Raw genomic sequence first — 27,856 nt, 5'->3', positions numbered from 1 at the left:
CTGGGCGCCCGCCACCAGACTAGAACAGTCCTCCCCAGGGACCCCAAAGCAAACATGGATCAAGAAGCTGTGGGCAACATTGTCTTGCTGGCCATTGTCACCCTCATCAGTGTGGTCCAGAACGGTAAGGGAAGGTCCTCACTCAGAGGGGGGGCCAAGGGTGGATTTTGTTTGCCAGGTGTTGGCAAGTCAGGCTTACACCGGTCTCTGCGTCTGTGTGCACTTTGGCCCACTTTTGCCTTATTTTGTTATTTGTTTCTTTTCCTTGAATGTATGGGTGTGTGCATTTGTGCCTACAGTTGGGGTTTTCCTTCTCCTGGGATTCCTTTCACTTTGATGGGGGTGACTAACCATGTTTTCAGAGCCAGGGCAGCAACCTAGAGGCTTGATCCAAACCCTGACTGAAGTGTCTGCAGTCAGCATTTTAACTATTAATTACTGTGGCCTGAGACCGGGTGGGACGCAAGAAGCCTAGAAAGGGAAAGTGAAGTACATGTTTACTCAGGCACTAGGCTTTAGTAAGTGCCGCTGGGCTGACTTCAGTGCAATTGAGATTATCTGTCACCTGTCGGCTAAAAAACACGTCAATTTGGGAGGTGGAAGGGAGAAATCCCCTTATCATTATTTTATCTCTGTGTTGCTCTTTTTTTTTTTTCCCCTTGTGGAGAAACAGGTTCTTTGTAATACTTTCATTTCCCCCCTAGCAATGTATAAATTTGAAGCATTTTTCCTATGCATTATATATTTACATAAAGAGAAAGAGGAAGCATTTTTCTTGTGTGGGGTTTGCATTTCCATTAACCTTGCTAGCACTTAAAAAAACCAAGTAAGGAACCCAGACCTGAAAAAGGTAAGACCGTGTAGAATTTTCTCTTTAGGGTTCTGAGTCAGGACTGCCACCGACTCTTTTTACACATATTTCCAGTGGCTTTGTGTTTTGTAGTTTATTAAGATAGAGGAAAAAGGAGAGTAATTACTAAGGGCAGCTGCTGTAACCTAATGGTCATTACTGCATGTCCCCACACTGTCATACTTGGGAAGTTTGAGTATTTAACCAGTTTGGGATATCCTGCTATTTCCCCCCAGCTTGAATGTGGACAGAAGCTGAGGCTTCACCTGAGCCCAGAGTGGGGCTTCCGGGAGACCTTCCCACCCAAGAGGGGCCCGACTTTGCATCCTCCGAGTATGTTTCCTATATGGAACAGCAGTCGATCGCTTTTTGACCCAAACATTTTCATACTAAATCCACACCATCAAGTTGCGGCTCAGAGAGGGAACAAAGGGATTGTTTAGGCTGCCATTCCTCAAGCCATTGCTATTTTGTGCAGGGACCATGAGCTCCCTTGATCTTGCACATCAGCCAGGGATTCATTTATTCAACCTGCCTACACCTGCCGGGACCCGCTGTGCTGGCTTTATGGGGATATCGCTATGGTGTGGGCCCCCAGGAAAGGAAAAGATAGTGAGAAAAATGGCCAGGCATGGTCAACAGGAAGCCTTCAAAGACCCTTCTGGTGTCTTTGGGGGCAGTTTTCCACGGGTGGGTGGGTGGACAGGGCTCTTTCAGCTTGGTGTAGGGTCTCCCCTCTGGCCCTTCCTCTTATGAGCATCAATGTAGCTGATGATCTCAGTGGACTGGGGAGCCAGCTCCCCGTCACCCGCCTGTGGGGAAGGGGCTAAACTAGCTGGAAGGTTGGCGCTCACCCTGAGCTGCTCCCTCTCAGTTCAAAGCTGACTTGGGGGAGGCTGCTGGGTCTCCTGTTGTGAGTACAGAGTCTCTTCATCTCTCCCGAGATGCAGAACCCGCCCCTGGTCTGTTGAGTGGGTCCTGGGCTTTTTCTCTAGTGGCAGAACAAACCCTGATCAGACTTGAGGAGGGACCAGGAGGTTCCTAATTGTTTTTGGCAGTGAGAGTAAGTCTTCTTCCTTGGTACAGTATGGAAGGAGAGATTATAGCTGGCCAAATGTCTGAGTCTAAACAACCACAGTCTAAGGGCCTTGACTTTGGACAGGCCATTTCAGATAGATAGGGACAGAACACAGTGGCCTCACTAATAGAGGTCCACCAACTGATGAGTAGGATGGAGGTTTCCTGGTGGGGAGATATGAGTATGGACCTGAGTGGAGCTCCCGTTTTGGGAGACTGGAGACTTTTTCAGGCTGGGCAGACCCTACATGGTGGCCACATCCTGTCCTCTGCCCTCCCCTCCCCGCTGTGAGCCGCTAGGGCAACGTAGGGGGAAGAGTGACCTTGTACAGCTCTGGTGCACCTTTGCTTGGGGAAGGGACAACCGGCTGCTCTTTTGAAGCCACAGAAGCAGCCCAGCCACATTCCTCTCTGAGGCAGAGACCTTGGACTGCCATGTGATTGTGATGCTGAGACCACTGTGTGAGGCCTTTTACTTGTAACTGTGAACTGTGCCCATGTCTGGGAACAAGAAAAATTCCAATAACTTGGCAGAGAACATCTGTACTTGCTTGCACCATGAGTTTTCAGGTAAACACAAAGGTTCAAGTGCATGTCCAGAGCCTCTCTTTGCAATTCTAATTAACTGCAACGTTGCAACCATAGATCTTCCTTACCAAGTTCAGAAAATATGCAAAAACTGTGCCTCTCTCCTCCTGCCCCGCAAAATGCCATTTCGAGCCCTTCCTGTTAGTGTTAAGGAGTATTTACATGTTGTTGCCAGGCACCGCACACTTTGTCTTTGTCCCAAGACAAAGAGGGCTGGTCCACCTGTGTCCATGATGGTATCTGGGGTCCGTGCTTTCTGTACACTGTGTGGACCTCATTTCTTGGAAGAGGCCAGAGCCCAGTCCGCCTGGGGGAACTTCCTCCTCTGACTCTTACACATTTTTAGTCATCAAGATCTTTGAACCTGTGGCCCTCTTCCAGCTTGATCCAGCAAAACACAGATTTGGAAGCACAGAACGAGTTTAAAATACATCATTCCAAGAAAGCTGGGCCAGAACCACCAAAGCCTGGTTTCCCAGGGAGTATAGATAGATGCATTTCCTATGAATAGCATCCAGAGAGCCTCCAGCTTCTTCTGCCAAGGTGCCAGCAGCGTTGACATGCAGCAAACCTGAAAAAACACAGATTTGGGGAAAGTGATTTCCATAGGAAGCCAAACTAATGAGATTGAGAGGAGAGGGTGAGCCGAGGGGTAGGGCACTGAGCCTCATGCATGGAAGCCTGAATGGCAACAGCAGAGGAAAGATGTCCTCCAGCAGGAGTGCTGTTCCCACAGCCCTCTGGTAGTAGGGAAGGGTTGTGGGAATTGGCATCATCCTCTCTCCTCCACTCTCTTCTTACCATGAAGCCAAGAAGGGGGAGACATGATGACCCTGCGGACACAAGAGTTTGTGAGAATAGCGATGAGGAGGGATGTAGAGCTGGTAGTGAGCCCTTATCTTGCCGTGTCATCCCTGGTACTCCCACCGCAACACACACACACTCCTAATGAATCTCATGGGCACCATATTGGAAGACCTAACAACCCAACCTAGGGTTAGACGGGCTTTAGAAATAGGACTCATGAAGTGCCCCATAGCAGAAATCTTATTTACACCATTCTCAGCAGCTCCTACCTGAACCCTCCTGTGCTAAAGAGCTCACGACCTACCAAGCTTGCCCTTCCCATCATTAGGTGTCTTGAGTGTCGGCTTTGTGTCAAGCACAGTGCTTTGTGTTGGGAATAATACCTCACTGAATCCTTGCAGCCTGTGGAATTACACTAGTGTTATTCCCATTTTACAGAGAAGCCATGTGGGGCTTGGAGAGGCTAGACCATTGGTTGAAGGTCCTAGAGTCAGTTGTGGTGACACTGGGATCCAAACCCATTCCAAAGAGTAGACGCTTATGCCATGTATATTGCCTCAGATACATTTATTCAAATGCACACTCCTCAAGAAGTTCTACTGCCCTATAACCTCCATCCACTGGCCCTGTTTCTGTTCTCTGGAAAAGCCTGGACTATGCCTGCCGCTTCTAGGTTTACAGAGTCAGCTGTACCATCCTGCCTTCAATGTATCGCTTCTCAGGTGGTTGGTTTCCAGGGTCCCTTGTCGTTGGGTCACCCCCTCCCACCCATCTTGCCCTGTGCTGTCTAAGATGCAGATGATAGATGCATCTGGGATCCAGACATCAATTCTATGAAAATAATCATGGGCGTGTGATTCTTTGAACACTTGTATCTCGCTGCTGGAGCCTCTTAACTTTGTGCTTAACTAAAATCTCCAGATCTTTTCATGTGATCCTGAGGAAGTTAGTTGGCTTCTCTGACTCTGTTTCCTTAACCGAGAAACGGAGCTATGGTAGCTTCCATATGTACTTGTTGGAGGCACTGCGTGGCATCCCGGAGGGCAAGTAGCCAGCAGGGCCCAGCGTGTGGTAGGTGCTCAGGTCAGGGATGGCCTGCAACCTTTTCTCTTCGTGTCTCTGGCTCTGGCTCTCGCTCTCTCTCTGGTTTGGCCTACCGTCAGCAGTTGGCCAAGATAAGTGTGTTCATGGTCTCTGCACGAGAAGTTTCTGTGACACCGTGGAGGATAACGCGGGGGCAGGGTGTGAGTGGGTGGTGAGGAGTGGACAAAGGAAGCCAAATTCTTTCAAGCTTAGGTAAGCAGTAGGGAGAGGTAGAGCCTAGTGGATTGAGGCAGGCTTGCTTTTGTTTTGTTTGATGGGTGGGAAAGATCCGAATCTGTTTCTAGGGTCAAGAGACGGAGGAAGAAAGAGAGAGAAGGTTCAGGAAACGGGGAGAACACGGATGAAACAAAGGGCTGAAGGGGTAGCAGGAATGGACTTAAGGTCACAGGTAGAGGGCAGTCCTTGGGAAAGAGGAAGGGGTTGGTTTCTCTGAGCAAGGAGAGGAAGAAGAAAGGCAGATGCAGAGAAGTACAGCCAAGTGGTGCGGCTGGTTGCAGAAATAACCTCTGACTTTCTTAATACCGTCTCTGTGACATGTTCAGAGGCAAGGGCCGTCCCGGTGGGTTCCGGAAAGGCAATGGTCAGAATTTTCTACTGTATTTTGTGGTAAGAAGAGACATTCAGAACAGACCAATGTGTACTTACATCCCCTGTGGCTGATGGAATCCCTGCGGTGAGCTTCAATGTGACAGTAATGAGAAAAAAACCGTCCTCATCTGCCCCCCTGGATTTGAATCCCCAGCTGCACTGCTCCCCAGTGGAGTGAGCTATCCGACCTCCCCGAGGCACTGCATCCTTGTCTACAAAGTGGGAACAGCGCTGCCCACTTCGCAGCGTCAGCGCAAGACCCAGTAAGGGACTAGATGTCAGGTGTCTGCTGGAGCGCCTGGAGCTGGCCAATGCCCCCTTCAGACCAGTGGCCCTTAGCTATGCTCCAGACAGGCACGTTGCTAGGGTAGGGCTGTACTTTTGCCCAAAAGAAAACCAGGGCAGGGTTTTCTTCATATACATGGTTGATAAGGCATCCATTTGACATTTTTTTGAGGAAGTTAATATGAAGCTGATGAAAAGGAATCCCATAAGACCCCTGATATAACGGGGGGAGGGGAGAGAGACCTTCATTCCTACCCCTCCCGGCCCCAATCTATAAACAAACCCTCGGGATTCTGGCTCCTCAGCACCCCTCACACCCCACAGCCAACCCCCTAGTTGGCTCCCTCCTACCTTCCCCCCTGTCGTGGGCCTGACCCCTCTAGACACTCACCACGCAGAAGACAGAATGGCTCTCTGCTTAACACCATTCCTCAGCTTACACCTGTCAGGAACTCCTTGTTGCTCGTGAGATGGGAATAAGTTCTGATTTTCTTAACATGGCTCTCATCAAGGTCATAGTCACGCTGCTAAATCCAGTAGGCACCTCTCAACTATCCTCTTCTTCAGGCCTGGGCTCACTTACTGCTTTCTCACTCCGTCCACCCTATGAGCATGCCACATGGCTCCTCACCCTGCTCTGCCTTCTCTTCTGTCCATGGCTCGGCACACAGTATAATTTTAATTTAAGTGTTTTGTTCACTGTGAAACACTGTGTATGATCTATCTCCTCTTCCACCCTTACTGGAACATAAGCTCCTCAGGCCAAGGTTCTCTGTGTGTTTTGCTCTCAGATGCAAGCTAAGTGTCTGGCATATGGCAAGTTACAAAGAAAAATGTCTGAAAGAACAATTCACCGTCTACCTCTTTGGCCTCATTCGTAATTCTGCCAGTTTCCACTCCCTGCTCCCGATTTCCCCCATCATAAGCTGGACATAGCAAACCAAAGACAGTTCTCGCCTCTGCACCTTTGTGTATTCCATTCCACTCAAGTGGGGTGATCTCCTCTGTTGCCTCCTCCATCTCTTTGGCTAATTCCCACTTGTTTGGCAAATCTTATCCTAGATGTCGCTTCCTTTAAGGATCACTCCGTGATCCCAACACTGAATTAAGTTGCCTCTTGGATCCTCAATGTTCTCAGTCAGTTTCATCTTAGCATGAATCACTAGAGTGCAATTTCTGCCCTAATTGTGTGTTTATTTCCTTCGACTGTAAGAACCTCGAAAGTGGGGGCTGTGTCTTGCTCACCGTAAAGATCTTGCTTCACCATCACCAAATGCAGTGATTTGTAGAGATAGCTGCTGAATGAATTTTTGGTAAATGACATTTGATGGAAGACGTTTAGGGCTGTTTGGAGGGCACATAGAGGGAACATTGAACATTCTAGTAAAATAATGGGAAACCAGGCTCAAGAACGTGCCCGTTATAAACCAGGTCCAAACCTTTCTCTCTGCCAGGTTTCTTTGCCCACAAGGTGGAGCATGAAAGCAAGACACAGAATGGGCGGAGCTTCCAGAGGATGGGAACACTTGCCTTTGAGCGGGTCTACACTGCCAAGTGAGTCCAAACCCTGATACTGCAAACTAACAGAGTGCGGCCCCGGGCACAGGGGCCTCCCTATCAGAGTGAAGACCACTCTCAAGGCTGCATGTCTGTCTGGGCCAACCTTCAGAGTGCAGGGGGAGGCAGAGCTCCCAGGGAAGGTTGAACCTCTCCTGGGGGGTGGGAGTGGGGGTGGCTTTGCGGACACCCCTCATCATCGTAATAAGTGCTAGTGTTTCAAGAAAGGAATTGGGGATATTGGGGGCTGGGGTGAGGGGAGATGTGCGATCACCACACTCCCCCTTGCTCCAGAAACTCTGAGCCAGTCCTGTGGTCACAGTGTTACCAGTTTCCTGGGGAATTAGTCCAGAGGTACTACCATGAAAACCAGCCACGATTCATTGGCTGGCTTTGGAAACAACAGGTGGGCCGTGATGGCAGCAGCCTTCAGCTCACTGCCCCTTGTGTCCCGCTCCGTGGACATCTGGAGGTGTGGCAGGACCTTTCAGAATGCCCGGTCTCCTTGAGCAACCAGAACAAGAACAGTAGGAATGGGGGAACTGTGCAATCGCTCCCCCCCATTCTTTACTTTTCAATAAAAAGGCTGCTTGAAAACACCTGAACGGTTCAGTGAAGGAAATGGGAGCTATTTAGGATGCAAATCTGAATCGATGTTATTCAAACACTCATTTCTTCCTTTATGCAGAACGTATTTGAACAGCAGTTTCAGGCAGTGGCCTGTTTCTCTGTGCCTGTGACGAGGGGCCTGTCAGAAGGAAAGGCTTCAGCTATGAGCTGGCTCAGGAGCCGGCCTTGAGTCTTAACTCAGAGGTGACTCTGATTGCCCCCACAGATCTTTCCAAAGGGGCAGTCATGGACACGCAAGGAAATCATCGCAGGCTGATGTCCTGGTCCCCTCACCCCGTCTGGGCCCTTTGCCTTTTGGGCTTAGGGCTTCAGGCTGCTCCTGAGCGCTCACAGTCCCTCCAAGACTTCCCCCTCTCCCGGGCCCTCACCACCTGCTCTCACCCCCCTTCCTCAGACTAAGCAGTCCTGGGCAGGGTCATTCCCGCAGTCGGATCTCAAGGAAATTCTTTGCTGAGCTACCTACAGGGAGATTTCTTTTTTAACATTTGGGCCTTCAGTGTATGAAGTTAAGTTTCCATCTTGCCAGCAATGAAGACAAAATGGAGCAGGCCAGGCCGTTCAGTTTCTGCCGTTTTCCCCAAAGGTGGGCTGGCTCTGTGCTCACACCTGGCCCTTGGCACCAGCCCCCAGATTGCAGAAATGCCCTTCGGTGCTGGCTGCGCTGCGTCATTTGGAAGGGCGGTTTGGAAGTTCTGCAATGGTGTGGAGTTCCTGACGTAAGAAGGGGCCAGGGGAGAGGGGTGGGGCATTCTTGCTGCCTGGGGGGGCCCCATGGTGTGGATGCCGCAGCCCAGCTCCCCAAGCCCCTGCGTCTTTACCACTTCACCTCCATGAAAGGAGAGTGAGAAGAATGAAGAGGGGAGGGAGCTGTGGAGAGGTAGGAGCTCAGGGGGAGGAGAGGAGAATTTTCTGTAAGATGAAGGTTGCCCAGACACTGTTGTGGTTCTGTTACAGAGACCACTTCCTCCCTGACCCAGCTAACAGCAAGCACTTGGCGTGCCTAGGGTGGTTTATAGAAGGGTGGCTTATAGAAGTGCTGGCAAAAGCCAGAGGCGCCCAGTCTGCTTGCATTTGCCAGGAAGCTATAGGCAAGGGGTTGTGTGTTGGCCCAGCAAAATTTCTTCTCCAGCAGTGGCTTGTCGAGGGGCCTCCAAAAGCACCAAAGAAGGTACAGGTTGGGCCATGGATTTGCAAAAAGAAAAGAACATATATTTAATCTTGTTGTCTAAAAACGAAGAAATCAAGCTGTACTCATGTTTAATACTCAGGTGGAAAGCCGAGTGTGTATTATACCTGTCACAGGGTTGCGTGATCCAATCTTCTGGTTGATGGGGTGTGAGATCATAAATGTTTCCGGACCACAGCTATCAAGAAAAACTAGCATAACAGGATAAATGATGCTGGTGGATTGAAAAGCCTGATGCATATTTTTCAGCATAAGATATGACTGCTGACAGATACAGATGGTTCCATATTTGGGGGGCAGTTGATAAACAGATATTGCAGCAAGGTGTGGCCCATCAGCTCCAGCTTGGCCTCGGTTAATGGTCTGTCCCATCACCCATCACCCACCAGGGCAGAACTGAGTCAGGGTTTGAGAGACAAAAAGAATCTTGACCTTGACTCTCTGTTCATGTGTATAAAACATAATTCAAAGCTCTGTTCCCCGATGAGGAGCACAGGTAGAACAAAGTTTGATTTCTGGAGGAAAAGCTCAATTAACTGACCTAAGATTCTTCCCCAGGAGTGCCAGGTAAGCACAGGTTGCCGAGAAGAGAGGGGTCCCTGGACAAGTGTAAATTTCTGACATGTGTTCCATAGATTACAAGTTCGTGGGCTGGTAACACGTGTTACAGAGAAGAAGAAGTTCTGGACAGCAAGACTTTTTGAGAACTTTTAATGAGCTGAGGAACATTGTGATTCTTCGTTCTCCAAGAAAGGGAAGTCTTTTTTTTTTTTTTTTTTAAAGATTTTATTTATTTATTTGACAGAGAGAGACACAGCGAGAGAGGGAACACAAGCACGGGGAGTGGGAGAGGGAGAAGCAGGCTCCCTGCAGAGCAGGGAGCCCGATGCGGGACTCGATCCCAGGACCCCGGGATCATGACCTGAGCTGAAGGCAGCCGCTTAACCAACTGAGCCACCCAGGCGCCCCGGGAAGTCTTTTTTTAACTACAGATACACCCCCCATTTTTTTTTTTTTTTTGCAAAGCATATCAAGGGTTTAGTGTTTCACAGAACACATTTTGGGAAATGCCACCCTAAAGTCCTTTCTCTCCTGCACCTCTCAAAATCCACCTCAGACTCACTTCTGAGTGGGGTGGACTTGTAAATAATTTGAAGGTAATAGATCTGCATTGATTCTATTGATTAGTAGTGATACTATTACTATTATTAGTGATATTTACTTAAGTTAATCCAAACTCACTAATAAAGCACTATGTAAGTACTTCTCTATCTGATTCCCAAAGGTGGAGAAAAACAGAAGGGAAAATACGAGTCCTTTTCTCCGTGAAAACATTGATAGTGTAGTGCATCAAATCGAACGCAGCACAATGAATTGTCGACAAATCTGGCAAGCACCTCGGAATTGGACCTCAAGAAATGAGAGCCAAGATGGGTTTGCCAGTTTTGTCTTGCAGAAAAAATGGCACATAACTCTCCACAAAAGAAAATTTGGAAGAATGATAATTTGTCAGCAGGAAAGACATTTCCACTGGGGATTGTAAGAAGGAAGACGTCGGAACAGTAATAGTCACCATTTATTGAAAGCTTGTTATGAGTCAGACACTGCTTTATCTCATTTTATTTTCACAAGCCAGGGTGGTAATTACTAATGTCTCCACTCACCTCTTATAGATGAGGAAGACCGAGGCTCAGCGAGGCTAGGAAATGCACCCACATTTACACAGCAGCTGCCTAGACGTCAGACCGAGGCTTTGTGACTTTATTTTATTTATTTATTTTTAAAGATTTTATTTATTTATTTGACAGAGAGAGACACAGCAAGAGAGGGAATACAAGCAGTGGGAGTGGGAGAGGGAGAAGCAGGCTTCCTGCCGAGCAGGGAGCCCGATGCGGGGCTCGATGTGGGGCTCGATCCCAGGACCTGGAATCATGACCTGAGCCGAAGGCAGACGCTTAACGACTGAGCCACCCAGGCGCCCCGAGGCTTTGTGACTTTAAAGACCATGTGAGCATCCGCTAGGCTCCATCTCAAGAGATAGCCGCATCACTGACCAAAGCTACTTGAATTCAGCCCAGCAGTGGCCCTCTGTCAAGGAGGGGCATCTTGCGTGGAGCTGTGGGTAGAACGTATCAGAGATCCTGGAGCGGAGAAGGACTGGCTTGAGCCAGAGCGAGGGACGGGACTCTGGGTATATTCTGGAAATCCAGAGGAGGAGCCCATTCTCTTAAAGTTGGGAGAGTTTCATTTAACTCCAGACAGACCATTTTTATTGGGGACCAAGGTGACTTGAGACAATAGGAAGAATGATTGAATGACTAATTCAGTGTCACATTACTATACCATTCTCTCTAATGAGCAAATTCCTTAGATAATTAAGAATTTTTTAAAATTTTGCACCACCCAGATGAATCCAGTACCTAAAAACAAACAAAAACAGAAGCATGAGAATGAGGAGGAGGCAGGAGAGATCTTGGTATTAATAAATTTTCAAACTGTTGGAGCATCAGGTATTCGGTCCCATCAGATGTAGAACATTATTCAATTAAATAAGGGATGTGCTCCCGCTTTTCTTGAACTGGGAAATAGATCACATTCTGAGTCCCAAGGCTGTGGTTTTGCGCCTCTGATACGTAAGAATAGATATGATGCTTGTGCTCTGTAGCTGCATATAGGACCTGTTTATTCTCTAGGTACTTCACCGTAAATAATAAATTTGTTCTACCTCCTGCCCTTCAGAGTTCCTGCTGTGTACACTAGACACAGTGAACCCCCTGGGCACCTGGCAAGGTGAGCAGGGCTCTGCTCTCTCCCCTGTGCCTATCGCCCAGGATAGGATACACTGCTTTCTTACCTTTAATTTCATTGACTTCTCCAGTAGAGGATCTTTTGATCATCAGAGGGACGTGACGTTTCCTGTGGCTAGGGACACAGTCCATCCTCTCTGGGTTCTCTGCAGGGGATGGACCAAGGGCTGCTCATTCCAGAGTTCTCAGTGGTACCAGTGAGCATGAGACGCTATTGGTCTGAACAAGAGTTCATAGCTGATTTAGGAGGGAAAGCATGAGAACCAGATCAAGAGGTATCCCGAGGAAGGACTCCAAGGAAGGAATTTGGATAAAAGGCACATTATGCAAATTGCATCTCTGCTTTTACCCGTGCAGTTTGAATTACATTAGACCAGTGGTCTTTTAACTTGAGCATGCTTCAGAGTCACCTGGCGGGGCTTGTTAAAACACAGATTGCTGTTTCCCCCACCCTGGGAGGTTTTAATTCTGTGGGTCTGAGATGGGCATTGACATTTGCAGTTCTAGCAAGTTCCCAGGTGCTTCTGATGCTGCTGATCCAGGGACCACACCTTGAGCACCACCTCATTAGAGCATCAACTCTTAGAGTTTACATGGCTCTCAGAGTTGCTATCAGTCTCTTAGTTTTTTCAGGTAGGGAAACTAAGTCCAAAGGGATTGCTTTGCCATTGACAAACAGCTGGTGAACGTCAGGGCAGGGACCAAATCCTAGTCACGTGCCCCTTCCACTCTATTGCTTTGTCCTCCCATCCTTTCAGGCTTCCACATCTTGTAAGGTTGTTTTCCCATGGACATGTATATTGGTTGTCCTGATCTAGACTCTGAACTTCTCAAGAGGACACTCGCTGTTTATTTTGCCTAGTCGAAGAGGTAACAGACCTGGTTTTAGAGTTGGACTTACTGTCGCTCGGTGATGCTGAACAGGTTACTCAGCTTCTCCAAACCTCAGTTTCTCATGTGAAAATGAGAGTAGCTACAGTAGGCCGAATGAAAGGCCCCCAAACACATTCACATCCCTTCCCCAGGAGCCCATGAATAGGTTCTGTTACATGGCAAGAAGGAATTAAGGCTGCTAACCAGCTGACCTTGAAATCAAGAGAGTATTCTGGATTATCTGGGTAGACTCCAATGTCATCACAAGGGTTCTTTAAATGTGGAAGAAGGAGGCGAAGAAGTCGGCGTCAGGAAGACTCGAATGGCCATCGCTGCCTTCGAGGTTGGCAGGGGGCCACAAGCCAAGGAATGCAGGTGATCTCTAGAAGCTGAGAAAGGCGAGGAAACAGATTCTTGGCTGGAGTCTCCAGCAGGACTGCAGCGATGCCGACACACTTGACTGTAGCCCAGCGAGACCCATTTTGGACTTCTGACCTCCATGTGATTTGTCTTGTTTGAGGCCACCGAGTTTGTGGCTACCTGGTCCAGCAGCCATAGAAAATGCGTGCAGCCACCCCTGTGCCCCCTCGGGACCTCGGTGAGCTTACAGGAGACGAAGGGTGTAAGACACCAGCATAGTGGCTGCAGTGAGGTGGGAGCCCCTGCATGGGAGCCCGGACTGAGCCCCGCACGCTGCGATCCCACTACCAGCAAGGGACCTTTCTGAGCACCTGCTTTTCTGAGTCGACCCTGGTTTCTCTGGTGCTTGAAGCTCACCCCTTGTTCCCCAGCCCAGCCTGTGGGGCTGAGCTGACTTGTGCGTCTGACAAAGGTTTCCTGAGTTGGGCTCCTCTCCCCTGCACCTCCCCCTAATCCTGACAGCTGCCACAGCCCTGCTGTCTGTGTTGCTCACTTTTCAATTCCAAGAAGCACTTTGGCACAGCCAGGAGCGGGAACCCTGCCAAAACGAATCCATCAAGAAACCAAGTCTCCTATTGGCTTCGCCGAGGAAGGGAGTGAACAGATCCCGAACGTGTGTTTGCTTCATACCACTGCCTATTTCTGATGGGGCACCCGTGTCTTACTGGTGGATGTAAGTGCAGTTATGAATGGGGTTTGCGCCTCACGTGTGATGGTGATTATCAATTTGGGTTTCGGGTGATTTTCAGACTACGCTGCAGTAACATGTTTTCTGATTTTTCTTCTCCTTACTGTTATTTTTTTTTTATTCTACAGCCAAAACTGTGTAGATGCATACCCCACTTTCCTTGTTGTGCTCTGGAGTGCGGGGCTCCTCTGTAGCCAAGGTAACTCAGGCTTCAGTGTGTGTGTTCTCTTCCTGAAACGTGCATCTTGAGGGGGTTCGAGTGCAGGCTTTTTATTGAAAAGACTTTGCTTGACCTCCAGCTCCGCTCCGCGAAGCCCCCGGAGAGGTGAGAACCCCCGGGGAGGTCGTTTTGCAGGCCTGCTCTGTGCCCGGGCGGGGCGGGTGCGGTAATGCATTGCTAATGCTTGTTCCCCGGTGGCTGTTTGAGAGCTGCTTCACCCACAAGGGTGCTTTCAGGCTAAATGTGACTCAGAATCCTTAAGCAGTCTTCGCCCTGATGCAAGGGCATTATAAATGAGAGCGCCTGAGGGATCTATTCTGGGACCCTGTCACTCGGCGCGTGCGCTAATAAGCTTCCAGCGGGGCGGCCGTGTGTCTGCAGAGCCCTGGTCTCCAACCCTCTCCCGGGTTATCAGCAGCCCACAGCCCCGACTCCAGGAGGTTGACTCCCAGAGTTGATTTAAAATGAAATGGAAACCAGAGTCCTGTGTTTGGTCCCCTTTGGAGCTTGGCATTGCGCCTGGTGGAGGCTTGGCGTGACCTGGCCAGCTTCCACACTGTGGCCCCGCAGGGTGCGTGCCTAAGGAAAGGCCACTGGTGGCCTCCAAGGGGCTAAGCAATCCTTATCATCCTCTCCCACTTTATGGAGGAGGTAGAGGGGTTATTATCTCCCTCTAGTATCTGTGAGGACACTGGTTCAGGGAGATAAGGTAACTTGTTCAAGGTCACTCAGCGGGTGGACGCAGAGCCAGGATGAGAGCCCAGGTCTTTGGGGCTAAATCCTGGATTTTTCATGAGTATTTTTCTGCATTATTCATGTATCTACTGCATATACATTGAACACCTGCTTCGTGGCAAGCCCTGTGCTTGGGTACAGAGTGATAAATAAAGAGATGGTGGTGGGGCACGCAGCACTTGGTGAGCTGAACCACAGGGAAGACGCGAATGGATAAATTCTTGCCGAGAGTGAGAAGTGCCAGGAAGGAAAAAGATCAGGTGCAGTGACAGGGAACAGAGGTGAGGGATGGCAGCAGAAACTCCTTCAGGAACGCCATGTGGCCTCCTTCTGTGCTCCATAAGGCTGTCATTACTCACTATTTATTTACCACTATCTATCCTGAGTGAAATAAGAAACATGTCTGGCATAACTTGAAAAATCAAGTCGAACTATGCTTATATGAGGAATTATGATTCCTTTTATGTCTTAGATGATACTTGATAGAGATGAATCTCCAGTTGTTCTAGCTAGATAAATACATAGGGAGTTGGAAGGTGTTTTGGAGCCCTGGAACCACGCATTTCAGCCAAAACAAATGTTGGCACTGCTAGGGGACGAAAGTGTCAGTAAACCATCTTCGATCATCGTCATTCCTTATGACTGTAGTAAATTACTGGATTTTTTAGTCAAAAGGAACCACAGCGATCATTCTAGCCCAGATCCATCACTTTATGGGAGCAGGAGCCCAAGTCCCAGAAGGACAAGTGGTTTGCTCAAATTTCAGAATTTTTGAGTCCAGATTCAAACCCGCTGTGCCCCTCCTACTGTTCTGAGCAGCCTGGGTCCACGAGGCACGCACCGTCCTCTGCAGGAGGGCAGTGAGTACAGCCATTTTCCACACCTGACTCCTGTCAGCTCTTGTTCAGTTTAGCCGCCCATCGAAATAGAGATGGGCTGGTAAGTTAGAGCGGGGCCATCCAGATGGGACAGACCAAGAAAGACTTCGTCCAGGGCAGATTGTGAATTGTGACAGTTCTGTGACCTTCAGATAATAAATAGCATGAACCTCATAAGCAGTTTCTTTTGTGCTTTGGTTTTCTTTTCTTTCTTTCTTTCTTTCTTTTTTTTAAAGATTTTATTTATTTGACACAGAGAGAGAGAGAGAGGGAACACAAGCAGGGGAAGCAGGAAAGGGAGAAGCAGGCCCCCAGCTGAGCAGGGAGCCCGATGCGGGGCTCGATCCCAGGACCCTGAGATCGTGACCTGAGCTGAAGGCAGACACTTAACCTACTGAGCCACCCAGGTTCCCCTGGTTTTCTTATCAAAGCACATGACACTAGTATTTTGGGCAAGGTGGAGTTGTGGCAAGAACATGGGTCTGGGGATGGGCAGACTGGAGACCGTTCTGAGGACACTCATTGCTGGTGCTGGAACCCAGGGCTGTTACTCAGCTGTCCTCAGCCTCAGTTTCCCCATTTGTAAAGTAGCAATAATCGAGTTCCCAGGATGATTAAGTGAGAGAGTGTGCATAAAGCCCCTGACATGCTGCATGGAATAGATAAGATCAAACCATATACACCTGCCAATGTCTGACTGTTTAAGACACACAAAAATGGCAATTTCATATAGTCCAGCCTAACAATAGATGCCCAGTAGATGTTACTCCTAGTGCTGGGGGTCGTAATACGGCTTTGAAATCATACAAACCTGGTTTCAAATTCCACCTTGTTCAAAAATAAAATTCGGGGCACCTGGGTGGCTCAGTCGTTAAGCGTCTGCCTTTGGCTCAGGTCATGATCCCAGGGTCCTGGGATGGAGATGCCCTGCATCGGGCTCCCTGCTCAGCCAGAGGCCTGCTTCTCCCTCTCCCACTCCTCCTGCTTGTGTTCCTGCTCTCGCTGTGTCTCTCTCTCAGTCAAATAAATAAAATCTTAAAAAAAAAAAAATACAATTCAACCAAGTGAATTTGAAGATTGAATTGGCTTTATCAAAGGATTCATGAATCCAGCAGCATCCCATCTAGTAAGCAGAGGGGAGCCCCCAGGGGTTGTACAAAATGGAAGGTTTTTATAGGAAGGAGGGTGGGGCAAGAAATTTGTTAGCACAAGAAAAGGATTGTTCCAGGCAAGGTTTCTTTCCCTTGGGGGAAGGAGGAGTGGGGGTCTTATCCTGCAGATTACCTCATCTTCCTTTGAAGGAAGGAGAGGGCCCACGTGGCCGATTACTTCATTGGCTCCCATCAGAACATTCCCAACTACAGGTTAAGACTGCATTTCTGTGAAACGGCAGTTAGATTAGGGATTAAGCCCTGGTTTGGGGACTTGGCCTAAGTGATGCCATTTTGGGCCTGTGGTTTTCTTTTTAACAACCTTTTCCTTGGCTCACCTGACTTTTATGAGTTCATTTAACAAATAATTTTTGGAAGCCAGTATGTGCCAGGTACCATGCCGAGCCCAGAGATTATGTCTAGCAGAAGATGGCTGTCCTCATGGGTCTTTTGGTCTGGTAAGTGACTCTGGGCAAACTGACTTCTTTGAGCCTCAATTTCCTCATCTGCCAAATGGGGACAGTAATACACTCTTCACCAGGTGGCCAGGAGGATTGGAGACCAAGGACCCCAAGTGGCTGGGGCAGTGCCTGACATAAAAAGTGCTCTGTCAACACAATTAGTTTGGCATTTGAACAATGCTGGAAGGTCTTCAGAGTGCTTTTATACCCAGGCACCTATTTCACCCTCACGATCCTTCCTGATAGGTAGGAAAGCTGCAGTCAGCCCTCTGTCCAGATGTAGGAGGAGTTAAGTATTAGCTCCTGATCATAATAGTCCTCGTGCGGTTGGGTTTTCTAACTCTCAGCTCTAAGGTTCAGGACTCGTGCTGCTCATGGTTGTTACTCACAGGACTAGAAGGCAAAGGGAGTCTTCCTCCCTAGAGATCTTTTTTCCTCCCCAAAGATTTATTTATTTATTTGAGAGAGAGAGAGAGCATGAGCGCACACAAGTGGGGGGAGGGGCAGAGGAAGAGAGAATCTCAAGCAAACTCCCCGCTGAACTCGGAGACCGGCACGGGGCTCGATCTCACAATCCCAAGATCACGACCTGAGCTGAAATCAGGAGTCGGATGCTCAACCGACTGCCCCCCCTTCCCAGGCAGCCCCCTCCCTAGAGATCTTTCCTGAATTGGCCACAATTGTTCAGAAAAGGTTGAGCATTGCACTGCTTGGAGGCCCAGAGGGGAAGGGTATGCTTTTAAGAGAGCCAGCCTAGAGCTGGGCTTGGGGTTTGGGGTGATGCCAATAGAAAGTAACAGTACTAGCATCAAACTTCTAGGTTTCTACCAGCCCTAGGCTTTTTGCTGAAGTTCCCATCAGCCTGAACTGCGACTGCGGGAACCTGAGGCCTCTGCTGGATTTTGCGACCAACGCTAGTTGCACAATGACTGTGTCGATATTGTGTTACTTTAGCATGTTCTGGCATCTGTGAAACTCACACGGCGTCTCCCTTTCTCCCCTTAGTTCCCGCGGCCTTTGCTGGACTAATGTACCTGTTCGTGAGGCAAAAGTACTTCGTCGGCTACCTAGGGGAGAGAACTCAGAGGTAGGCCACAGGGACTGTTTAAGAGCCAGGGTGTGAGTCATGCTTTTTGAGCAAGAAGAGCCATCACTCACAACCATATTCTGCCTAAGATTTAAGGCTCTGAGGGATCGCTTGGGGCCGGAGGGGGAAGGCTCACTAGTATCCCTCACCCTTTACCCCCTGAACTTTGCGGGCTCTGCAAATGCAGCTGGGGGACTTGACTTGTTTGCCCCGTAACCAACTCCTCCACATGGCGCTGGGCTCACAAAGGATGCTTTAATGCCACGCACTACACATTCTTGCAACCCCACACCCTCTACTCCCACCCTTCAGAGTCTGGGCCTTGAATGACTTTCTGTGTCTGGCTTCCCAAGGCCTCCGGTGAGTGAAACGTTTTATTGTTTGCCTAAAGAAACGAGAGCTAAAGCTTGCACCTTGTGATAAGTTCTCTTGAGTAACAAATCTTCCAGGGACCAGCAGGAAGAACGTGGCAAAAATAGGCTGCACTCACATGCAAAGGATGGAGTCTGTGAATAGTGTCCCCATTGCATTGCTTACAGATGCTGTCAGACGGAAAGCTCCAGAGTAGCAGTTATATACTTTGACGACACCTGGCTTGGGAAGTCGGGATTTTCATAAAATAAATGAGGATACTTACAGAAGAAATGTTCACAGTCTAGCCTGCCATCGGTTCCTTAGAATTCCTAATGTAACAGGAGGGCTCCAAGAGCCAGGCTGGTTCTCTCCAGTTCTGGGAGGCTGCCGCCCCTACGCGGGTCCAGCCTTCCCCTCCGTTTCTCTCCCTTGTCTCGTTTCACATCCCTCTCTGTCTCTCACAATAGCACCCTTCTCTTGTGGTTAATGGGCTCTCCGCTCAGATCATCCTTCGGCGGTGACAAAGGCTCTGACATCCCTCGAGGTCGGCGGGTGAAAGCACTAACATCTGGGGACCTTGGGAGCCTGTGAAGCTAAATGGCTGGGGGGTGGGGGGGGGGGGGGGGGGGGGCTTGATGGTGAGCTGCAGCCTGGAGGACGACTCTCCTTCCAGCCATTCTTTTCAGTGCTCTTCTTTTCTTCAGGCCTCTCTAGTGGCATTCGTATGTATCCTCGAAAACCACAATTCCATCATGTCTCTTATCCTAAGCAACACTGTCATAAATGAGGTTCTTTTTTCTCTCCCACCCTGGAAAACCTCTGTTCTGCCTTTCCCCGGGAGATCACCTGTTGTCAGGAGGTGGAGGGGAGGAGGGGTGTCTATCAGTGAAGTCGGGGAGGGGGGTGTCTGCTCTCTTAGGCTGCCTCCCTGGGCCTCCCTGTCTTCCTCACCAAAGTCTCAGGGGTTTGGCCCAGGCACTCTTCTCCTCATCTGTCACCACTTGCCTGAGATCTTAAAGTTGCTTTAATTCTAAGATAGTCCGTGGAGCATGACAAAATGTGTCATTTACCCACGGGCTCTTTTCATTTTCAAGGTAATCACTGCTAGGGAACGAACCAAGGTGGCAAAAATAATAAGATAGAGACTTAAAATCTTAAAACTATTGGATTTCCCTGGACCTCATAGACATGTAATTGGCCTAAACTCTTAAATCGTGGCCTGGTGTCCCCCAGGAGAGGCAGGTGAGATGACCCCAGCCCCGGCACCCCCATCTGTGCTGTGTTAGAGCCTCTTACTTCTCCTGCATCCACAGCCTTCATTACTAATCCATCACAGTGCTCTTTCCTGCTGAGACCAAACGTGGCCTCATAGGACTTCCAAATATAGGGCTCTGAGCTATTGTCATCAACAGACATGATAGGTACTAGATGAAATGTCTAATCCTAATCTAGACCAAAATATAGCTTGAGGTGGATATAAGCCTGAGGGCCTCTGTGGCTAGGTCCAAGAGGATTTTCAATTCTGCCTTCTGGAAGCTATGTGCTAATACCCTTCCACTGTGGATTCCACCGTGGATGCCCACCTCCGTCCCTGGGCTGTGCCACACTTGGACTCTGCAAATGATTTCATGGCTTAATGTCTTTGGGATCTGCTTATTTCTTGGGCTCACCAACAGAGGAAGATACTGCTCAGCGAGACCCTTCCAGGAATTTTTCCCTTGGGCTCTCAATCATCTTTTGCTCCTCGTCGGGCTTTGGCCCTAACCACATTAGAAGTTCTAGTGTCCTTTTTGGTCCAGTGGGTAGGCATGACATTCCTTGATATATCTCCCCCACCAAAACTTCTTCCTTTTGGGATTTTGTACCCCCCTCCTTTGTCCCCCCTAGAAGTTTATGGCTCTTATTCTCAGTCCTACATCCTACTCCCTGGCCCCTTTCTCCCTGTCTTGATTAGGTAATTTGTAGCATCTCTACAGGCAGTTAAGAATGAATTTTATTTTCTTCCCCTTTCATTCTAAGCTACTATCTGGCCCAAAGCAGTGGCTGTTTGGCATTATAGACTACTTGTCTTTTATTATCTACCTTTCCTGGCTGGCACTAGGCTGCCCTCTCTTCCTGTCCCTCAGAGCCCTGTTCCCTGTTGGAGCTCCTACTAAGTACCTCTCTGCAATTTAAGTTCTCAACCCAGTGGTGGATGGGGCAGAGACTGGCAACTCTTGAGACCAGGGAACTCAGGTTAACCAACTCCACCTTGCCTGGATTGCTCTCCTCATTCCTCGTTCACTCCCCACCCATGTAGTAAATACTTACTGACCACCTGCCCCCAGCGAGGTACTGAGTCAGTTGTTCAGATGATAATAAACATGACAGAGCCCTTGCCCTCAAGGAATTCCGGGGGCTGTGGAAGTCAGGGGCAGTACCCAAAACACTAAACCTATAGAAATAATTATGGGCACAGTTTTCAGAAGTCCTGGTCCCTCGTAGTCATTTTCCCCTTTAGGGTCAATATTTTAGAATCTCTGCCCCCCACCCCCAGTGTGGACCATGGGGATACGTCACCAGAGTTAGACTCCAGGGGTGAGTCTAGGGGTATCAAGGCTGGTGTTTCTAAAGTGAAACCCCCCAACCAACGACACCAGAATTGCCCGGGGTGCTTGTTAAAAATATAGATTCCTGGGCCCCACCCTGAACTTTATGGACTCTGAATCTCTGGGGTGGGAGCCAGGAGAATACACATTTTAACAATTTCTACACACAGTTTGGGAATCACTGAAGGCTGTTCATGCCTCTTTTCCAAGATGATTCATTTGACAAAAATGTATGGAGGACCTGATTTATTGGAAATACATGGGTGAACAAAGGAGCAGTATCTTGCTCTCATGGGCCTTACAGTTTTTATTCCCTTTAGAAGTTACCAGGTTTAAAGTGGTATTTCTTTATTGAAAAGAACAGAATTATAAAGCCAGAAGGGACCATAAAGTTTTCTTCTCCTACCCACATTTTGTATATATTTTCTGTGTGAGGCAGGGAGGGTCCGCAACTTGCCCAAGGCCACACGGCAGAGAGCTGGGCCTGGGGCTCAGGGGCCTCGATGCCGGGGCTCGCCTGTCTCACACCACAGCTCCTCCTCCCTGAAGTTTTAGGCACGTTTGAAAGGGAATTGTTTGTCGTAAGGCCTCTTGTATGTTTTCATGTAGGTTTCATGTTGTGTGCGGTGTGCGTGTGTGCGTGTGTGTGTGTGTGTTGGAAGGGGGGATACATTTGTTTCAAAACTAACCACAAAATCCTAGTCTCCAAAACCCAGGAGCCCTCAGGAAGGCAGAAGGAGCAGGACTGTGGCCTCACACAGACAGGTTCGAATTCCCACTCTGCCTCTTCTTGCCTGTGTCACCTTAGGCACATCGTTCAACCTGTCTATTCTCAGTTTTCCCACCTGGAAAATAGGTTAACAATATTGCACAGAGTAGGTCTGAGGATTCAGTGACGTTGCATATATAAAACGCCAGGTCCCTCAGATGCTTAATTTAATTCTGACTTTCCCCACCCCATTTAGAGAGAACTATGTATCAGCTTTTAGAAACAATAAAAGACACGCCTTGAGTTTCAGAGTCTAATTATGTAGCTTGTGGCCGGCTTTTCCTTCTACACTCTCCGTGGCCTCCCCAGAGCCTGGGGCAGGTCCTTCCTCTGGGTGCACCATGCCCACCTCCCAGGGCTATAGCCCATCTCCAAGCCTGACAGACTGAAAGAGGAAGCTAATGAAGTGCCCGAGCTGCGGACCTGCATTCACCCTTAGCCCTGCAGGTGATGGGCATGCACTGAGCTCCTGCTCCCCCTGCACCCTTCACATGGTCTGGGAGGAGTTAAGGCACCACACAGCCCTCTCCTGGGGGGCGATCTACCTCGAGGCCTTTGAAAAATGCTGCCCAAAGTCAAGAACACCACAATTTCAGCAGCAGGCACTGCCATTTCATCCTTCACCACAGATTTATCTCGAGCACGTTCTGAAACAGCTTTGCAAATCACTTTTTCTTGTTTCTGTAATGAGCATATGGTGGCCTCATTCATGTGATAAATCTGAGCCACCACAATATTTGACTTTTCACAATTTAATTTCTCTGAACCCTCTGTTCTCTGGCTAAAAAATATCCCTTTACTTAGACTCTGTGACTTCCTTATCGGCATTAGCAGGTAACTGTCTGTATTTGTCTGCCAGGGACACAATAATCGAGTACCAGCTCAGACAACAGAAACTGATTGTCTCATTGTTCTGGAGGTGAGAAATCTGAGATCAGGATGTTGGCTGCCTTGTTTTCTCCTGAGGTCTCTCTTCTCGGCTCACAGATGGCTGTCTTTGCCCTGTGTCCCCACCTGGTCTTCTGTCTGTGTGTGTCTGTGTCCACCTTCTCTTCTTGTAAGGACACCAGTCATATTGAGTCAGGGTCCCCCTTGGTGATCACAGTTTACCTCAATTACCTCTTTAAAGACTCTATCTCTAAATACAGTCATGTCCTGAGGTGTTGAGGTTAGGACTTCAACATATGAATGGGGGGGGGGACACAATTCAGCCCATAAGGCTCCCTTGAGGAGCCAAATATTTTTCCCCAATAAAGAGATAGAACGTCTCCCTTCAAGAGCATGACTGTAAACAGGAAACCCAGGAGAGACCACAGCTGGTCAAGGAGCGGGGTGGGGGCAGCTAGCTAGCAGGGCTGCTCAAGCTTTAATGGCCTGTGAGTCATGGAGGGACTTGTCAAAATGCAGATTCTGATCCAGTAAATCCAGGGAGGGACCTGAGATTCTGCATGTCTAACAAGCTCCCAGTGGATGCTGCTGTGATAAAAAGGCTAAAAAATATCCCTTACTTAGACTCTGTGACTGTGGACCACACTGTGAGGAGCAAGGAAATAGACAGTCAACTGCAGAATGGTTTTCAGACTCTTGGCTAGGAAAGTTACGAGTTACAGTATAAACCTTTGGGCTCCATTTCCGAAAGATACAATTTCTCATGTCGAACCTGTGTCTGCCAAATTCTGCTCTCTCTTGATTATGTCAAAACCCGGGCTCAGCAGCATTGACTCACCTGTTCAGCTGAGCCGGCTGTTCTTGTTGAGCAGTCTTGCTGCCAAAGGGTCCCCTCACCGGGGTTGTTACTAACAGCCTTAACGAGCCATTTGGCTGGACTTTCTGAACATGCTAGTGCTTGCACAGATGGATCCAGCCCCAGCGGTCACAGAGGATGGTGGGGAGGGAAGCCGGGGCAGCCGCTGTGTACAATTAGGCGGTCACATACCACTGGGGAAATGCCTCCTGACCCCAGCTGCTGATTTGCCTAAGCAGCTTAGGATTTAGAGCCTTCGAGAGAAGAATATGAACGCACTAAAACATCTCTTCCCCCTCCATTCACTTACAATGTAAGAGCCTGTCTTCCATTGTGAGGGGCCCAGCTCTCGTTAGCGGGAACAGGAGGTATTCCCCAGCAGCCTCAGGAGTGAGACTGAACTCTCAGATACTGAAGCACCTTTTAGATTCCACCAGGCTTATTGGCTCATTGAAACCAGCACCCCTCTCATAGAGTACTTAGGTCCTGCGTTAGACCCAACTGCTAGCACGGCTTTCTAGGCACTCCCGGAGCAGAACGGCCTCAGGAGGGGGTCTGACAAGTCAATGGGGTCCCAAATCCCCGGTCAGAATGCCTGATGACCGACCGACAGAATCCACTGCCTTCAAGCCGTTGGGGAAATCAGGAGAGCACCGAGAAGCTGCCCAGCAGAGCCCTAACGATGATGAGGTTGGGGGTCTAGGCTCTTTTAGCTTGGTTTTGAAATATATTCAGTGACCAATAATAGCGGAGACGCTCCCATTCTTCACATGAAGTATATAGAGCGTTCCGGAGTAAAAGGAACTCTAATTTAAACCCCATGTATCTCAAAGTTGATACCATTTTTCGTTAAGTTCGTATCATTTTGCTGCTTCTACAGTTTTCTTTCTCTTCCAGCACGCCAGGCTACATATTTGGGAAACGAATCATACTGTTCCTGTTCCTCATGTCCCTTGCTGGTATATTCAACTATTACCTCATCCTCTTTTTCGGAAGTGACTTCGAAAACTACATAAAGGCAGTAACCACCACCATCTCCCCTCTGCTTCTCATCCCCTGACTCTCCGCTGAATGCAGGGTCGGCACTCTCTGATCAATACTGAAAGTCGTCATAACTCAACCCTTGCAAAGATGTAGCTCCTCTTCAGACAGCTGTAAATCTAATGACCATCTGGGCTTCGCAGCTTGAGTTAACCGTGCTTTCCCTGGAAGAAAATAACTTTGTGTCTGCCCCACTCCTTGAGATTGGGGGTGGCCCCGGATCTCTTTTCAGACCCATTCTGTATGTTTCTTGACTTATCCTTCTTTCTGAAGATGTTTTTTGACCACATTGATGTGTTCCTAAAATAAAATGCAGAGACATGTTTTAGGCTGCTGGGTGAGTCTTTTGTGGGTTTATTGCTACATTTGAACAACTAATCTGTTTTCCTCGACCTTCATATAATGATAATAGGAAAGACACTGTCCCTATACACACATGTGCCTGGAAAGACATTCACCAAAACGTCCACTCTGATTATCTCGAGGTGAAGAGATTTGGGGTAAGTTTTACTCTGCGGTTTATATTTTCATGTATTATTTGAAGTTTCTTAATGAGCAACTAAACATCACTCAAGAGGGAACCAGAAGAAACACAACTGAAGCCTGGCCTTTTCCGGGAAGCCTTTCCTACCTCCAGGTTGGCCTGGGGCTGCCTCTTGACCTTCCATAGCGCTCTCTGAACATCTCAACTGCAGCAAACCCATATTATAATGTAAAGATGTTTATTAGCGTGTGTCACCCTTCCGCACTAAATCATTAGCTCAAATTAGATTCAAATCATTGAATATCCCTGATCTCTTATTTCTTTTGCTTTTCTTGTGCCAAGCTCGGAGACTGTCACATAGCAGGCATCCTGCCTCATGCTATTTTAGAACTCAAACAGACGTCCTGTAAAAGGGCTGTACTGTAGAGGACAGTGGGGATGAGTTTTATGAGATTAAGATGTGTTTTCTTTCAATGTTTTAATGTGATAAATTGTGGAGGAATGCAAAAACAACAACAACAACAACAAACCCAACAAAAAACAAAAAAACAAAAACCCCACGCTTTCCCTCCTATAGACAAACAGACTTCCTTAAGAACCTTTTGTCGACTTCCTTAAGAATCCTCCACACACCCCACGAGGATTAGGTTGGTATCTCTATGTGCCAGCATCGCGCCTAGCACCCATCATATCATTTTAGTTTAGAATGTGCTGTAACTCAGTGTCAGAGGCTAAGATAATGCCAGGCCCATTGTGGGGGGCCCCAATTATTGAACAAAAGAATAAATGAATGAATGAGTTAATAAGTCACTGGCTGCAGTATTTAATAAAGTATGTGTGTTGAGCCATTTCCCATATTGGGGATAGATTCATGGTGGTCCAACCACTGTTGCACATGGTGTCCCTTGGCACTGAGTACAATTTAGAAGATAGCTGCGTACGTATGATCAAGAGTTCAGGACAAATGACAGAAAGAAGCCAGCTCCTACAAGGGGAGTCAATTCATGAGGCCTTAGCTTTCAATTGAGGTGACCAGTAATAATACATGAGTCCTGTTTACTCCCATCTGAGTCTCATGATGCTCACAATCTTAGGAAGGATGAGGCAAATCTGGGGGCCAAACCTCCCCAGCTTTCTCTGAGTTGCCTGCTTGGGGAATGGAATGAAGAGAAACATGGAATCTGGCCCGTGTGATGTCTGGATCAATGTGCTTCATGTGTGATGCTCAAGGCAAGCAGATTGCTCACTTCAAGGAAAAACCCCCATGTGGACATGGTTTCCTAGGCCTATCTGGTGGTCCAGACTAAAGCCCCATCTGGGCTTTTATGGCCAAACCCCTCCCAGCAGAAGCTTCTTGGTGCCAATTATTTAGTAGAGTTGTTCTTAGCTCTCTGTAGAGAGCAGACTCAAATGTCCCAGCAGGCATTGGAAAGAAAAGTTCACAGCAAACAGCAGTGTGGAAGTGGCCCCAAGGCCTACCTCAGCCTGGGCTTGCTTTGGAGCAAGTTTGCCTGGGCCTGAGGGATTTCCTGGGAGGAGGGGCTCCCAGTTTTAAAACTGGGACAGTCCTGGGCAAACTAAGATGAGCTGGTTGCTATAAGGGAGAGCTAGGCCAGAATATGCTCAGGGGAGCCTGGGGACACTCTGGCTCCCAGAGGCCACACTGTTCAAACTGACTGTGGGAGGCCCAAGTGCAAAGACAGGAAATGACGTGATGGCCCATCAGAGGCTCTGCTGACTCTGGCCTGGGGGGGAGAGGGTGCGACTGAGGGCGTTAAGGAGTTGAGATGCAGGTAGAGCAGGCTCCATTCTTATGAAGAAGAGGGTCTCAGGTGCAGAACTCCAGCTCAACGGGCTCCTCGTCTGGTTGGAGGCAGCCCTGCCTCGTGGTCAAACTCTCGGTCTTCAGAGTTCTAGGCCTGGGCTCAATCCCTGCTCCATCACCTCCTCAGTTCTGTGACTGCTCCCTAAGCCTCAAGTTTCACATTTATTAAATTGGGATAATAATAGCACCAAATTGATGGGGTTGTTGTAAAGAATAATGAGATAAAGCAATTGGAATTGTTTAGCATATAATAAATGTTGAATATTATTATCTCCTATTGCTATATTTATTATTATTACCTTTTTGAATTTTCTATTGCTGTGTAAGAAATTCCCATGAACTTAGTGGCTAAAAACCCCATATACTTGCCACCGCACAATTTCACTGGATCAGAGGTCCCCATGCTTAGCTTGGTCCTCTGCTCTGGGTCTCAGTGGGCCATACTTAACATGTAGGCCAGTGATGCAATCTCAGCTGAGGTTCAGGGTTCTCTTCCAGGCTCATTGGTTGTTTGCAGAATTTGATTCTTTGTAGTTCTAGGACAAAGGCCCTCAGCTCCTGGAAGCCCCTTCCTGACACTTGGGCTTCTCCACAACATGGCAGTTTACCTCTTTAAGGCCAGCAGGAGAGCAACATTGGTGTCTTTATCACCTCTGACCTCTAGACCCACTTTTATGGGGGTTCTCCTGATTAGGTCAGGCCCACCCAGGTCAAGCTCCCTTTTGATGAACTTAAAGTCAACTGATTTGGGGCCATAGTGACATTGTAAAATTCCTTCACTTTTACCTTATAGTGTAATTAAGTGAAATTACAATCCAGGCCCTGCTCACACTCAAGGGGAGGGGATTATATAGGGATTTATATATTAATGCCTATATTATATAGCATTTTAGGATTCTGACTTGCCCGGCTTGCCTTCCAGTCTCTGAGGAGCCAAGGGGAGCTGGATGGATGGTGAGATTGTGGGTCTTCTGGGCAGAAGCAGGGTGGAATGTGTGTGTGTGTGTGTGTGTGTGTGTGTGAATGTGCACGTGTGAACACTTGGGTGAGAATTCTATG

General features: G+C 48.4%; 1 protein-coding gene across 1 annotated transcript; it reads left to right on the top strand.

Moving 5' to 3' along the window:
- On the top strand, nt 1–24,816 carry LOC123323719 (arachidonate 5-lipoxygenase-activating protein). Its single transcript, XM_044912191.1, has 5 exons — nt 1–124; nt 6,754–6,853; nt 13,589–13,659; nt 17,911–17,992; nt 24,345–24,816. Exons 1-5 carry the CDS (start codon nt 55–57, stop codon nt 24,505–24,507), a joined length of 486 nt encoding a protein of 161 aa, XP_044768126.1. The 5' UTR covers nt 1–54; the 3' UTR covers nt 24,508–24,816.
- Nucleotides 24,817–27,856: the final 3,040 nt, after the last annotated feature.

This window comes from Neomonachus schauinslandi, unplaced genomic scaffold, assembly GCF_002201575.2.
Source record: "Neomonachus schauinslandi unplaced genomic scaffold, ASM220157v2 HiC_scaffold_367, whole genome shotgun sequence".
Taxonomy (NCBI): domain Eukaryota; kingdom Metazoa; phylum Chordata; class Mammalia; order Carnivora; family Phocidae; genus Neomonachus; species Neomonachus schauinslandi.
Note: the sequence above shows the minus strand (reverse complement) of the source record. Positions and strands in the feature narration are given on the sequence as shown.